The sequence below is a fragment of the Lichenostomus cassidix genome, chromosome 28 (assembly GCF_008360975.1).
Source record: "Lichenostomus cassidix isolate B80296 chromosome 28, HeHo_3.0, whole genome shotgun sequence".
Lineage (NCBI taxonomy): Eukaryota > Metazoa > Chordata > Aves > Passeriformes > Meliphagidae > Lichenostomus > Lichenostomus cassidix.
Genome location: NC_139508.1, coordinates 497,679 through 513,343, shown reverse-complemented (window position 1 = coordinate 513,343; position 15,665 = coordinate 497,679). Strand labels below are relative to the sequence as shown.

Here is a 15,665-nt window from a genome sequence, read left to right as displayed (position 1 = left end):
GAAATGTGGGCTTTGGTTCATGTCTTAAAAACAAACAAGATAAGACACGTTTTAGGAAGTAGCCCTCATTTGAAATATGACAGAGCCACACAGCCAGCACTGATCACCTCAAAAAAGGGATTCATTAAACACAGTAAAACTTCCACATTGTCTGACAAATATGTTATAGGCAACATTTAAAATCCAAGATGTAAACTCAGCCATTAATGTTTTACTCCGAGTTCCTTTTATTCTTTCAGGTAACCCAAGAGTCAGAAAATCTTCAAAGGGAGGGAGAACTGGGGAGGAGACTTAGACTTGTAGAGCAGAACATAAACTGCTTATTTCCAGTAATTAACAGTGAAGCAGTGAACAATTTGTTTTAATGTGCTGAGCTCTGGGGATAATGTTCTTCCAAGATGTTTTTGAGTTCCCTATTCTTTTGGAAACTTTGCAGATTGGTGATGCAGGGAATGATTTACACTCAGCCTTGTGTGGAAAATTTCTTTAACACTTACAGTGATTCAAAACTCCTTCATAAGGAAGGGTAAGAAACTTGGACCCCCAGACTGCCACAAATGGGTTCTGCAGTGGTTTAATAGTGAAATGCCAAGGACCTTTTAAAGGTTTATTAAATAAAGAATTAGCAAACTAATTAGCAGGAGCAGTCACTGGCAGAGCTCTGGCAGAGGGAGGGAGGGTGGGGAATGCAGATGGGAGTTCAGTGGTGTGGGAATGGCTTTGCCAGAATGCAGGGAATTGCCAGCCAAGGAATTGGGAGGGTTGGGTCAGGCTGGGATTGGAGCTGCCCTGGCCACAGCAGCATCAGCTGCATCCACACCTTCCAGAGAATGCAGCTCCCTTTGGAGAAAGGAAATGAGGATTTCCTTGCACTGGCATTATGTGTTTTGAACTTATTGAAGTTCAAATTAAGTCTTCATTAAAAGAGTGGTGGAGGTTTCCACAGCTGGAAAGGGGAGAGAGTTACAAAGGCAGTAAATCTACATTCTCTCCTTCCTCATGGCCACATCCTTCAGGTCACTGCTGTCCCTATCTTTGTATCCTATCCCCAAAGGGGAGATTCTGTCCATTTAAGGAAGTATTTGGGGCATAGGCTTATGAGAGACCATGGAGGAGTTGAATGTTTTTATTTATTGCACTTCTTGTGTTGTTGGGTCCTGAGCTGTTTAACTCAGCCTTGTTCCTTTTGCTTCTTCTATCCATAAACTGTTTTGCCTTTACTGACTGCCCATTGTTTTGGGATTTTTTTTATTTCATTCTAGAAACATTTCCATTTTCTGGAGAGGAAGATATGAGTGATCCAGAGGCTTTGAAATCTTTACTTTCCTTCCAGTGGAAGAATAAAGCACTAAATTTCCCAGCTGAAAGGAAGTTCAATGCAGCTGCTGCCCTGAGTGAGCCATACTGTGCTGTCTGCACCCTTTTCTACCCCTACAACCAGGTAATTGCTCCTCACAGCATCAGGGAATTGCTAAGGTTGGCAAAGACCTTTAGGATCAAGTCCAGCTGTCAGTCCCTCACCACTGTGGTCACCACTAATCCACGTGGGTTTTGGACATCCAGGGATGGTGACTCCTCCAGCTCCCTGGGCAACCATTCCTGACTACTGAATCTCCCATGAAGAGATTTTTCCCAGTATCTCATCCAAACCTCTGACACTGCTCTGATGAATAAACTCGCATGCAGACATTTCTGATAGAGACAAACCCATACAAATTTGCACACCAAAGAAATGTGTTTGGGTTTGGCAGTGGTTGGAGCCTATTTTGTTCTCTTTCCTGGCTGCTCTGGCATTCTCAGTGTTCATTTTGAAATCACACTTAAAGAGCTTTGCAAACACTGTTCTGTGCAGAGAAAAGTCACACCAGGCTCCTGTTTCCATACAGGCCTGAGTTGCAGAATTTATGCAAACAAGCCACAAATAAAAATTTACTGAGTAAGCACATCCATCATCTTTTTTTGGAAACCACCAATATGCTTTGGGAGATGTTGTGAGCAGACAGGCAAAATTCATCAGATGAATTAGTTATTTGTGCAGTTGTGCATTGATTTGTTCTCACATAAAGCCAAATCTGGTTTTGTGTGCCCACCAGGAATTCGTGCCTTAGATTCTTGTAGATGTGTTGGAAGCTTTTTCTTGGGAAAGCACAACCCACCTCACCCTTCAATAAAATCTCTTGATTTATTATACAGACTGAAAATAAAATATCTGCTCTGATTGCTGGCTGTTGTGAGGAAAGCTGGGTGCAGCTGAGGTGGTTTAATCCGTTGGTTTTAACTCTGTCTGCTACCAGAAACCTTGAAATGTCCTTCAGGAGAAATTCTTGCAGGAAAAGTAGGGAAGGATGCCAAAGAAATGGGAGAGGGGGAGGGAAGGTCTTGCTTTTAGTAATATTTTCCTTTTTTATTTTTCCTTGGTGTTTTCAGCTGCAATTTAGGAATTTAGATTTTTACAGAAAAAAGCTGGGAAAAGCTGCTCATTATTCTAATGCTTCTCTTAGCTTTCACAACAAATTATAGATCCCAGCGATGCCTGAGGAAGAGGGAGAGAAGCAAGGCAGGGGTGGGAATCAGGATTTTGGGTCATTTTTTGGCTGCCTGGAGTCAGGTGCTGGGTGGCTCAGAGGGGAAGTGGAAGCTGTGGCCAGGAAGAGGCAATTGCAGTGATGAGGTTTTGTCTCCAAGTCCTTGCAGGTGGAGAAGGAAGCTGCCCCAGTGTCTGCAGGGGAACAATCCTCCTTCCTGCACCTCTCCAAGTGTGGGCAGAAGACCAAACCCCTGATCCCAGAGATGTGCTTTACCTCAAGTGGAGAGAACACCGAGCCCCTTCCCTCCAACTCCTACATTGGGGAAGATGGAACCAGTCCCTTGATATCCTGTGCCAAATGCTGCCTGCAGGTTCATGCTAGTGAGTGTTTCACCTTCCCCAAAGCCTTTGGGTCCTGAGAAGCTCAGGGGTTTGTGTGTTGCTGTGTTGGAATTCCTTCTTGGCAGGTTTGTGTCCTGTCACTGCCATTTTTATCTTTCTTGGTTTGTCATGGAGTCCCAGGATGGTTTGGGTTGGAAGGACCTTTAAGCTCATCCAGTTCCCATCCTCTGCCATGGGCAGGGAACCTTTTTGTCAAAGGCATATCTGTGTATTCACGTCCATCTTGGCAGTCACTGATCTTAAAAATACACACCAATATTCTTTTTACTGCTTATTTTGTTGGCTTATTCTTCTCTGTCTCACAGAAAAGATTCTTTCTTTTGATACCTTTCATTTTTTTGTAATAAAGCAGAACTCAAAGGCTTTATTGCACTCTTTTCTCTCAAATATTTCATTCCAATATTGGTCTGCTGGGGGAGGCTGTATTGTTCTTGCGTGCAGCAGAGATTATGGAGCAGTTTGAGATATATTTTATTAGTGTCTGTGATAGTGTTTGTAGTAATGGCACTTGATTACAAAAGGGAACATATGTCTGTTTGCTTCCCTGATAGTTATGTCTAAAAGAAGATCTGATTAATCCTGGTGGAGTGTACCTTCAGTGGAGATTGTACAGCATCCAGTTAACATTTGTGACGAATTACTGTTCAGCTGTTTGATCTTGACAGATGGGGAATCTTATTTGACTTGCATCAGCTGGAATTACTTTTGTTGTTCCAATTTTAGAGTCTGCAGGTCCCTGTGCAGCTCAGCAGGGCTGGGGAACTGGAAGGCAACTTTAGTTTCTCTGCTGAATCCCTCATTATGGGCATTTCTGGCTAATAAGGCTGTGGGATGCAGAGTGGGTGTGAGGAGAAGGAATTTCATCCTTTCTTCACAATTCAGGGATGCTGATCTTGTCCATCCATCAGTTTTGGACAGAACAGCCCTGTTCCTGTTCTAGGCCTGGGTGGAATCTGCTTCCCTGGTTTGCTGTATGATGAAAAGAGACCTCAGATGTGGAGAGCAGCTGCAGATCCATAGTATTGACTTTTTTTGACATGCTGTTTATCTGGTTAAGTGGATGGTATTTATAAATCAGGCTGTGGTGGCAATCCCAGTTTCTTTTAATTCAGTAATTTGAGATTGTTGCTCCCAGCTGAAATTTTCTGTTCAGTTTGTTGGGATAGGTGAAGATTGTGTGGGATTTTATTAGGGTGGATGGGATGAACTGTGTGTTAGCTGGGATGCTTATATTTAATTTTCACTCACTTTATAAGCTTGCAGGAATCACATAGATCTACTTTTTGAAAACTATTTCTGTGTCTTTCCCCCATTGTTTTCAGTGACAAACCTCAGTGCCTTTTATAGAATTGTGAAGACTTTTTTGTTTCTATTTCCCTGTCTTTATAATGGCTATAGTACCACTTTACTATTTTGGAGTTGCTGTAGGAGGATTTGGTGCTTGCATGTTACAGTAATTGTTGCTCTGTAAAAGGAGATGTTTTTAACACTTCATCTAACCATAAATTAAATACTGTTAGCCATGTGGAATGCAGGTATTGAATTTCCTTGCAGTATTATTGGGCTTGTCCTTCCTCACAGCACCACACAGCAAAGGTAACTGCTTCAACCTTGCCCAAATTCAGTGCCCTTACCTGTTGTGATGTGTGAATCACTCCAGCAGTGGTGTGGCTGGACTTTGGAGCCCAGTCCTGCCTAGAGAAGCAAAGTCTTGCTGTTGTAGTCCTTAGAAAAGTGAAAAACAACTGTGAGGGTGACCTGTGTGGGGTGTTGATCCTGAATTGTGCAAAATCTTATGATTTCGTCTGAGCCTGTTGAACACAGCTCCTCAAACGCTCTCAGAGATGCTTCTGAACTGGAAAGTTAACGAGTCAATACGGAGGAATGTTGGCAAACAGGGAAACTCTGCTGTTCTGTGTCTGAAACGAAGCTGTACCTGTTTCTTGCAGGCTGTTACGGGATCCGCCCGGAGCTGGTGAACGAGAGCTGGTCGTGCTCGCGGTGCTCAGCTGGAGCCTGGGCAGCGGTGAGGGCTGGGGAGAACACTGCCATGGGATCCACCAAAATCACCCAGCAGGGATGGGATCCACCAAAATCACCCAGCAGGGATGGGATCCACCAAAATCACCCAGCAGGGGTGGGATCCACCAAAATCACCCAGCAGGGGTGGGTGGTGGGAGGGTTCCTGGTGCCTTTGACATCCCAGGTGGGGTGCACTCATTTGCTGGGGAGGATAAACAGCCTGGCAGAGGTTTTTGGTGCTGTTCTGAAGGAGTTGTGTTCCTGCAGGAATGTTGTCTGTGCAATCTCAGGGGAGGAGCTCTCCAGATGACCACTGATGGCCGGTGAGTGCTGCCTTTGAGGGTATTTTCCTTCCATGCTGCACCTCATCTCCTTGTCTTGTGAATTTGGTTGTAATGCTCAGTGGAGCAGCAAGTTTTGGGGTTCTGGAGGGAAATGCTCCTGGCTGACCTGGCAGGATGAGCCTGAGTGACTGTGCTGCCTTGCCCTGCACCAGGCTGTTTGGCAGCAGAGCTTCTGAACTGTTGCTCAGCGAGGTTGTTTCTCAGAGAAAAGTCTTCTCAGAGGATATTTAGTATCATGCAAGATCAGCTGCAAAAGAGGGTTGATCTCTGTTGTTCCAGAGACATTTACCTTGTGCCACCCTGATTAACAGCCGGTTGGGAATGTTGCCAAGGCTGCCAAGCCCTGGAAATGTGCCTGGTTGCTGAGGGAGGCAGGGAAATGTTAACTGCCCTCCTGAGCATTTCATTCCAATGAGGCAGGCCCTGATTTGTGTGTTCCTCTGCTCCCCAGGTGGGTCCATGTGATCTGTGCCATCGCTGTCCCCGAGGCGCGTTTCCTCAATGTCATGGAGCGTCACCCCGTGGATATCAGCGCCATCCCCGAGCAGAGGTGGAAACTGGTGGGTGTGTTTTACCTGGGGAGAGGGCTGGGGAGCAAGAGCCAAAGGGAAAAGCTGTAACTAGACACAAAAATGCTTTGAGGGTTCCCAAAGCAGCTGAGATTGGAGGTAATGTTGCTCTCGTTTCCAAACAAAAGCCCTGGGAAGCTTCACTATTTGTGTCTGCTGAGCACTGTCAGTGCTTTGCCACACAAGCAGCTCTGATTTCCACATGTGCTTTGCTCTCTGGGAGTTTGCTGTACCCTGGGCAGGGCCTGGGACTCCTTCCCACTGCAGTCAGGTGTAAACTGCCTGAAAGCTTCCTTTACTCCAAGTACTGCACAGCAGGAGTGCAAAGGGACGTGGTGAGTTGAGAGAAGCTGATACATTGCTGACTTGTTCATCTCTAATTCATCTTTCTTTACAACATTTCTCTTTTTCCATCAAGAAATCTCTTGTAGAAATGAATAAACATTTCAGTGACCCTGACTGCAAGGATTTTAATACAAGCCCAGCTCCGAGTTGTTATTTGGCTGTGTGGCCTCATCCGAGGGATTAGTAATGGACGATTCATTAGCTCGGAGCAATTTATCTTAATGTTAGTTAATGCTCCATCACTATAGTGTGTTATTGCAAAATAAATTGTGCTTTTGCTGCTTTTTTTGGTGCAGAAGTCAGCTGGGTGACACAGTGTGGGCTGGGGAAGGTGCTGGAGCAGTGATAGATGGGTTAGCGCTGATGGATTCGTTAACGGAGCTGCTGCTCAGTGCAGGGAGCCTGGGTGAGAGATTAGGAAGAACCTATCCCTGCTTACAGAGTTATTTCTCTGTTGGGCAAATGGGTTTTGTACACAAATGTGAATGTAAAAAGCATTCATTATTCAGGAGGAGTGATGGGGCAGCGCGATGCCAGGGTGATAAATCTTGCAGCGGTGGCTCTTTATGGATCAGCTGACACTTCCAACGTGCATCCTCTTCATTACCAGCACTTGTAACGCTGAACTTAAAATCCTTTTACACAAGACTCACTTGTATTGCTTAATGGAGCCTCACAAGGAAACATGACTTAATTCTTTAACCCTTCCTTGGCTGCCTGGCAGTCCTGCAGAGGCAGGGCAGTGTCTGTGTGTGTCAGACTCTGCTGCTTTGTTCTGCCCCAAAATGTTGGCTGTGCCTTCCAGAGCCTCTGCCTGGAAGGTGAGGGCACTGGAGCTCCTGACTTTGGCAATGATGGACTTGGTGCAGTGCTTGATAAAACTGGGGAGATGTGGCTGAAAAAGATGGAAAAAGAGAGAAGGAATGGTGTGAAGGGTGAGGGCAGTTGATGTGAATGGATGGAGGAAAGAGGGGTAGGAGTTATCCATGGTTATTATTTGATTATTTAATATATTTGTATTGTTTTAAGTTCCTGTGAGAGGGCTGAGGCACCAAGGAGCTGCAGTGATCTGGTTAAAGGTGTATCCTGCTCTCCAAGCATGTCCCAGGTCTCCCTGTGCAAACGCAGTCCATCTGTGGATGTGGCACCATTTTCAGGAATGCAGTTTCCTGCTCCCAGATTGATGGCACATTACAGGCCTGTGCACGTAAATTATTTATGACGTGGAAATTTGGAATAATTAGCTGTCATTCCTCAGTGGAGTAAATGAATTGCAGTGTTCATCATGCAGGAGACAGCCCATTTCTTACTCTCAGCTGTGACCTGACTCTGGTGTGCATTTATTCCGAAGATTTCTCTCCTGTGCTTTAGACTCTTTTCCCTCCCACAGAAAATGCCTTTAAATCTCCATGTTCTGCAGCTGGCACTGGTGTTTCTGTCCATCCCTTCTCCCACACTTCCAAATCTGCATTTTCATACAATCCCAGAAGGGTTTGGGTTGGAAGGAACCTTAAATCCCATTCAGCCACTCAGATCAGGGACACCTTCCACTATCCCAGGCTGCTCCAAGCTGGTCTTCGACACTGCCAGGGATCCAGGGGCAGCCACAGCTGCTCTGGGCACTCTGTGCCAGTGTTCCACCACCCTCACAGCCAGGAATTGTCACTTCCTCCATCATTCCTTACCCTTCAGGCTCACTGTCACTCACTTTTATCTCCTGATCATATTTGCTGTGGATATCCCATTGGTGCAGCTCTTGTGCTGTCACAGGGAGTTTTTTGGGCACTGGGTGTGCTAATCCTGCCTTGGCAGAGTCCTGTTTGCCTCAGCCTGCTGCCCTGGCAGGGTTAATGCTCCCTGAGCCCCCTGTGTATCAGCAGCTGTCCCTGCTGCTGGGACAAGGGGATATCGACAGGTTAATAATGGGATCTGTGCTATTGACTCCCCTCAGTCCTGCTGTGCACTTTCCTGGTGCTTATCTGCCTCTGAACATGGTTTGCAGAGCGATAAAGGCTCAGCTTATTAAAGGCTAAACCCACGTCCTGGCAGCACTCAGGCTCTGGCTTTGAATTTCCTGGCTTTTGTTCGTTTGTGTAAAAAAGCCAAATTAATCTTTGGTGTAAACAAACTGCCTTCAGTTGATTCATAGGAAGGAATGGGAATTATTTTATATAAATGTGGGGCAGAGCCCAGGCAGGGAGGGAGGTGTTGCACAGGAATAAGGAAGAACAAATCTCCTTTTCTTGGGCATCTTTTGCTTTCAAGGAAGAGCAGTGCTCATGGAGGAGGAATCCCAGAATGGTTTGGGTTGAACAGGACCTTGAAGGTTTGGAGTTCCCCCTCTGCCATGGGCAGGGTCACCTTCTGCTCCTTTTAACCAGTGAAAGACACATTTGTCTCGAGTGTGTGATATCAATTTTGCCCTGATTTGCCTTGTCTCAGCCTCAGATGAGGTAAAGAAGCTGCCTCACCCCTGGAAGTGTCCGAGCCAGGCTGGATGGGGTTGGAGCAGCCTGGGATGGTGAAAGGGGATCTGTGGATGAGGTTTAAGGTCCTTCCAGCCCAGTCCATTCTGGGATTTGCTGATCAGTGGTAGATTCCTTTAACTGGAAATGTAACAAACTGAGTGGAGTTTCCAAATGGATCCCTGCAAACGTCATGCAAGCATCTATTCTTTAGATTGGGATTCCCCAAATCTCCTTTTCTGTATTTCTGAGGGGCTGGAAATAAGAATTGGTGCTGATTTATGGAGTGAGGAAATGTATCTTGTTCCCACTACAGGTTCTGCTCCCTGTCAGTGCCATCAGGATTTTTAGCTTCGAGAAAATGTAATTTCTTTTTTAAAGCCTTCACACGTCTTACATTGATTTACCTAATAACTGGATCTGCTTTGCAGAAAATGAGTGTAAAAATGAGTCCAAGATTTCAGACCTTTTTTCCCCTGTAATTCTGGCGGTTTGGTGCAATGTTTTTATTTCTTTTGTTTGCAAAACCGACTGAATTATCTACAGTGGCCCATCTGACATGGATGCCAATAAAATATTTATGGTTGATATGCTTATGCATCTAAAATAAACACACAATATTTTTGTTCCATTATATGAAATTATATTCCACAAGATCTAATCGATAAAACGTTCCATTAAATATAATAGAGCAAATTGCCACCCAGTTACTGCGTTCTGTTCTTTCAAAAAAATGAAAATGTTTTTTCTCCAGCAGTGAAATCCAGCTGCTGTTGGAATTAATGTAATGCAGGTGCAGTGCTGTACCTGAGGAGGGTGAGGATGGAGGAGCAGCAGTTCTCTGTGCCCCTGCTGGGTGTTTGGTTTGCCCTCCAGTGAGCCCAGTGCAGACTGGAGTTCACTCTGTCCCAGCCCAGTGCAGACTGGAGTTCACTCTGTCCCAGCCCAGTGCAGACTGGAGTCCACTCTGTCCCAGCCCAGTGCAGACTGGAGTTCACTCTGTCCCAGCCCAGTGTGGCTCTGCAGGGCTGAGTGATGAGGGGATGCTGGCTTGGCCATGGCAATGGTCAGGGAGGGAAGGACAATACCTGCTGGAGTTCCTTGGCTTGCAGTGATCCTGAGGGAGTGCAGAGCCAACCCTGGCCGTGTGGGACAGCCAGCCCCTTGGCAGGGGACAGCACTGGTGGCTGCTGGGCAGTGAAACCATGGACTGCAGTGTGCCAGTGCCACTCATCCCATGGGAGATGTGGTGTCTCTGCACAGCCCCAGGCTCTGCTCCTTTCCAGAGCTGTGTCTGAGCTCTGGTTCCTTGCAGAGCTGTGTCTCACCTGAGCTCTGGTTCCTTGCAGAGCTGTGTCTCACCTGAGCTCTGGTTCTTGCAGAGCTGTGTCTCACCTGAGCTCTGTGTCCTTGCAGAGCTGTGTCTCACCTGAGCTCTGTCTCCTTGCAGAGCTGTGTCTCACCTGAGCTCTGTGTCCTTGCAGAGGTGTGTGTACTGCAGGAAGAGGATGAAGAAGGTGTCTGGGGCCTGCATCCAGTGCTCCTTCGAGCACTGCTCCACCTCCTTCCACGTGACGTGTGCCCACGCCGCCGGGGTGCCCATGGAGCCTGACGACTGGCCCTACGTCGTGTCCATCACCTGCTTCAAGCACAAAGCAGCAAACCAGAACGTAGGCCTTGGGGCTTTTGGGCTGGGGGGGTCAGATTGGGGTTTTTTGGGTTTTGTTGGGTTGTTTTGTTCCTGATTTTGAAAACGGTTTCTCCCCACCTGTGTTGGCTCAAAAACTTTTGTGCTTTTAATGCAGAAGGCTTGTCCAGGAAGCCATTGTTTGGGATGGCTTTAAGGTCCTTCTGACCCAACTGTTCCATGATTCCATGGAATGTTGACACAGCTTTCCAGCTGTGCTTGCAGCTGATTGCCTCGGTGTCCCCGCAGGTCCCGTTCCGGAGGGAGGTGGCTCTGGGGCAGACAGTGATCACCAAGAACAGGAATGGACTCTACTACCGCTGCAGGGTCATTGGCACCACCACCCAGACCTTCTACGAAGTGAACTTCGACGATGGATCCTACAGTGACAACGTTTACCCCGAGAGCATCATTGTAAGGCAGCTCTGGGGACACTCCTGTGCCACAGGGACTACACACTGGGATCTGTGCTTTCCTCCTCTCTGTGCCTTCGGGTGGAACAGCAAAGCAAAACTTAACTTTTTCATTTTAATTTTAATGTTGTTGCTTGCCTAGAAAATCTCATCCTGCTTTTCATGACAGGTCTTGTTTCTGACATTATCTCATTTATTTTTTGGTTGCTTTACAAAGATGTGATCTTGCTGAATGCAGATGACTTCACGGAAAGCAGTGTTTGTTCTAAGTTTCATCCTATTTGTTTTGTGGTTGAATAATCTTATTTTTCAACTGACAAGCGTGATTCATGGGGGAAGCAGATTGTCTGTAAGCACTTCTGGTTCAAAACAGGGAATTCACTTAATAGAGGGAATGTCTAGAAGAGGCTGATTTGTCAGCTCATGCATTGCCTTCCTGATTGTGCCACTGACTCACCGAGCTGCTCTGCTTGTTTTTGAGATCTAGGAGATGTAATGTTTTGGGATTTGTGCTGAGAAATGTCCATGCTCTGGGTGCTGTCAGCAGAAGGAGGTGCCAGTGTTGATTCCTGGTCTCTCAGGCTGCTTTTGTTTGAGATGCCCACAATTAATCACAAGTGCAGAAACCCATGTTAGAGCTCATTCTAATGCTGTGTGACTTTAGCACACCTGCAGCCCCTGAGCTCTGCTGTGTTGTGTCTGACTCCTCTCTCTGTCCTCAGAGCAGGGATTGCATCCAGATGGGTCCTCCTGCCGAGGGGGAGCTAATCCAGCTGCAGTGGACTGATGGAATCATCTACAAGGCCAAGTTTATTGCAGCCCAGATCAGTCAGATTTACCAGGTGAGTGTGGCTCTGGGATGCTGAGCTGCTGCAGCTGGACAGAGCAGGAGGAGCATTTGGGAGCACAGATGATTTACTCTCTCTGAGTTTGTCCAGCCTGAACTTGACACCCTTATTAAACTGTGCTCTGAGTCCTTCTGCTTTATCCAGAAAAGTGTATTAAAGTCTTGAGCAAAGGAAATAAGAATCCCTTAAAAACTTTTAATAGTTTTAACATTTTGCTGTGCACGTTTCCATGAATAAACATCCCTGGAACATCTGATGCATAATTCATGATATAATCAGTGCTTAGCAAAAAGGGTTTCATGGGAGGAGATTTTGTACCTGGCTGACTATTTCTGCTGGTTGAAATACAAATATTCTTTAGTAGCTGGAGTTGTTTCCTTGTGACCTGTGAAAATGCTTTGTTAAGGATGAAAGAAATTCTTATTACCATATTGGCCTGAATACAGGGCTGCTTTTATTACAAGTGAAAAGCTGCTTTTTTCAGGATGTGAATCAAAAATCAGTACAAGTGTGTAGTGCTGTGCCTGGGAGGGGGGAGCAGAGGTGCTGGGCCAAAATACAGATATTTTGGTATCCATGAAACACTGAGTGAATCCACTTGGACGAGACAGAGGTGCCTGAACAGCACTGCAAGCAGCACTTTTTGTGTTCAGCATCTCCCCAGAGCCTGGGAGTGCTCATTGCACCAATCCTGTTCCCACGGGAGCTGCCCTGGTGCTGCCCTGGGGCTCCTGCAGGGAGCAGGAGTGGCACAGATTGTCACTGTGCTGTTCAAATGCTGTCAGAGCAGAAGCCAAACTCTCATTTCATCTTTGCTCCTGCAGGTCGAGTTTGAAGATGGTTCTCAGCTAATGGTAAAGCGTGGGGATATTTATACCTTGGAGGAAGAGCTTCCCAAGAGAGTCAAGTCTCGCCTGGTGAGTACCAAAATAGCAAACAATAAACCAGCTGCAGCTTGCACAACCCCTGCACATTTTCTTCATGTATTTTTTAGACATTAGGTGAATGCAGCCTCCAGTTTCTGTGGCTGTAAAACCACTTGTCATTCCCAAAATACAGAGTAGAAGAAATCCTGGCCATGACTGCTTGAGAGGCACAGAAATGATTTTCCCTTGCACGTGTTCAGCTTGGAGTTTCATTTTCTGTGGTTAAAAGATTATGTTCAGATCATTTTACACCATATGAATTCAGTTCTGTGGAGTCATTCTGTCCAAATGTGAGGTGAGCTGAGCTGCAGCTCAGTGCTTTCTGGAGAACTGATTATCAACCTGGGACTAAACCCCCTTTTCTCACCAAACTGGAGATTCTGAGTGTAGCTCTTACCTATAAATCTCTTAATCTACAAGATCAGGCTGTCTTTAAGTGCATACAGCAGAATTACTGAGCCTGGAAAAGATGAGGGATTTATTTCATAGCTTTGGTTCCAGACTTGCTGGGTGTTTTCAGACCCTTTAAAGCCATTTAATGTCACCTGATGGTGGCACTGGACAATGCCCAGGCTGTCCCCAGCTGTCCCAGTCCTGGGGCTCTCCCTGTTTTGCTGCTGTGCCTCTAACAGTTGTGTTTGGTGTTTCCTGCAGTCCCTCAGCACAGCAGCTCCTCAGGAAGATGTATTTTCGGCAGATGAAGTGAGAGCAGCCAAGCGTCCCCGGCTGGGGAATCCAAGGAATCCTGAAGAATATGGACAAACCCCAGATTATCTGGCATTTATGGAGAGCCTGTTGCAGACACAGTACCAGCCTGGGACTCAGAGCAACATGTTTTAACCAGGATTCATTCAAAATATTCGAGTAACCCTTTTTGAGTTTGTGGAAAAAAAAATAAGAAACTGTGGAATGGAAGACCAGCCCTGTGCAATAGTCTGCTGTGAATTTCTTTCATCTCCTGTTGGTTTGGACTGCAGGAAATCCCTGTCTGGCTGCTACCTCTACCTTGCCAGGAGTTGCTGACCAAGAGCTGGGGAGCTTGGAAAACCCTTCAGCTCTTCACATGGAGACTTTGGAAGAGTTTCTACAGATGGAGCTTTGTGACTGGTTCTTTTTTATGAGGAAAGGGTTAAAATTTAACGAAATGAACTTTTTCAAATCTGTCAAACTTTTGTCTTTCAAGGTGCTATTACATTGACTACTGAAGCAGCCTTTGGAATTGTGTTTTCTGTACATAGACGTCACCTTTGTGAAGTTTTCTATGAATGAGCATTATTAAAAAAAAAAAAGCAAGCAAAAATAGGAAAACGAAAGTTTCCACAAAACATTTTTCTAGATTATGGCTTTAAAACAGAAAATAAATGAAATCCTCCCCCCTCACCCCCAAACAAATTGTGACTGATGTTACAGTGGGGAGAGGGAGAGCAAGAGCAGATGTCCTGGAATGCTCTGGGTTCTTCTTTTGTAAAGAAACACTATCTTTGTAAGCTGGGGAAGGTGGGGGAAGAAATGTTTCACAGCTGGGATGTTTCTTACCATTTGCTCTCACAGCCCTGAGGTGGATGTTGGCATCACTGCCACATCACCAGGGAGGGACTTAGGGAAGAAATGGCCAAGTTTGGGTCATTCCTGTCATCTTCCTTCCCCATCTTTGCATCACAGTTGCTTTCTAGTTCAAGATCAGCATGGCTTTGAGTTCCAATGTGCCACCCTGGTTTGGCCAAGTGTTCTGTTGCTGCTTTTCCCTACAAACCACCCTGTCCTGCTCCGAGGGGCTGCTCTGCTTCCTGGCAGCACTTCTCCCTTAGGAACCTTTCTCTTTTCTTTGTCCTTTTGGTGTTTATTTTTAATTTCTTTTTTTTTGCGTTGTGCTCCTTACAGTGTGAGAATCATTCCATGACAGAAGCTTGGGAGGTGTTTGTATGTTTTTCTTTTATCCTATTAAAGAAGAAATTCCCCAAACATCTGATTGTTGTGACATCCTTTCCTTAAGTAAAGACTGAGCCTTTGAGTTCCTCCTGGGGAAGAGGAGTGCAAACCCTGCCTTGGATTGGACTCAGCTCACTGAGGACTGAAGGAGCACTAAAGGCAAACCAAACCCTCAAGTATTGAATGGCAACTCCCACCTGGACGCTTGGAAATCACCTCTGAGGAGCTGATGTGGAGCAGAGCTTTGGGAAGAGCCTGAGCCAAACCCTGCTGAAGTCACTGGAAAGTCTTCCCCTCTCTTTGGAGGATCTCAATCAGTTCAGAGGGAGAGAAAAGGCAGAGTTGGTGCTGAGCTGGAGTGGCAGAGCTGGGAGATTCAGGTGAAGGTGGGGAGAACACCTGGACCTTCCCTCCCTCCAGGCCAGCAGAGCAACCTGCAGTGCTGCACTGCAATCTTTTCCACTTAATTCCCTGAAATTACTGGATGGAAAGAGACAATATTCTTGTTTTTATGATTATTTTTAAGCCCCTTTGCAAGGTGGTCGTTGTTCTGGGGAGAGGCTGAGCGACGCCCTGGCTGGATCTTTAAGGGAATAAGTGGGAAGGATTTGTGGGATAGCAGATGGTAGATTAGCATCTTAAGAGACTCCGTGGGTATTAAACTGTCCTAGTGAAAGAGTGGAGATAGAATAAAGCAATTTAATTTTTTTTTACTTTGGTTTTGTTCTCCCTTGAGGATTGGAGTTCCCATCCTTTCTCCTGCCTCTGCTACGGGTTTTGTGTGCGTGGCTGCGTGTGGTTGTGAGACCTTGGAAACAGGGTTCTGCTTTGGTTTTTTTTAATTTTATTTCTGAGTTTTTGACGTTTTCAGTAGATGTCTCCACGAATAAAACCAAACTGAGACTAATAAAAGTTTAAAAAATTGGCAAGGTTCTCCCAAGCCTTGGTTGTTCCTCCTCCAGAGCTGTCTCCTGTCGCTTGAAATGTGATTACATAGAAAACTTGCTGTATAAAAGACTAAGAATGTTGCCAGGCCACGAGAGAAATATTTAAAACAATTGAAAGAGAAATTTAACCAGCAGAGGATTTTTTTTTTTTGTGGTGGGAGGGAAGGGTGGGATGGGATGAGTGGTTGTGAGCGACGGGGAATTTCCTCTGCATGTTCAAGTCCTGCAGTAGCAATTGCTG

The 15,665-nt window shown here is 45.9% G+C and overlaps 1 protein-coding gene across 3 annotated transcripts in view; it reads left to right on the top strand.

Annotated features, from left to right (window-relative positions):
• KDM4B (lysine demethylase 4B) overlaps window positions 1-15,406 on the top strand; it is a 67,335-nt gene extending 51,929 nt beyond the window's left edge. For all 3 annotated transcript variants that reach the window (XM_085040632.1, XM_085040631.1, XM_085040634.1), the window contains 10 exons: window positions 1,263-1,441; window positions 2,686-2,908; window positions 4,879-4,955; window positions 5,219-5,274; window positions 5,747-5,855; window positions 10,159-10,344; window positions 10,611-10,775; window positions 11,497-11,616; window positions 12,447-12,539; window positions 13,203-15,406. In XM_085040632.1, the coding sequence (XP_084896758.1) occupies window positions 1,263-1,441; window positions 2,686-2,908; window positions 4,879-4,955; window positions 5,219-5,274; window positions 5,747-5,855; window positions 10,159-10,344; window positions 10,611-10,775; window positions 11,497-11,616; window positions 12,447-12,539; window positions 13,203-13,388 (1,394 nt within the window). In that variant the 3' untranslated portion in view covers window positions 13,389-15,406. The remainder of the gene's footprint in view (window positions 1-1,262; window positions 1,442-2,685; window positions 2,909-4,878; window positions 4,956-5,218; window positions 5,275-5,746; window positions 5,856-10,158; window positions 10,345-10,610; window positions 10,776-11,496; window positions 11,617-12,446; window positions 12,540-13,202) is intronic.
• The last annotated feature ends 259 nt before the right edge of the window (window positions 15,407-15,665 follow it).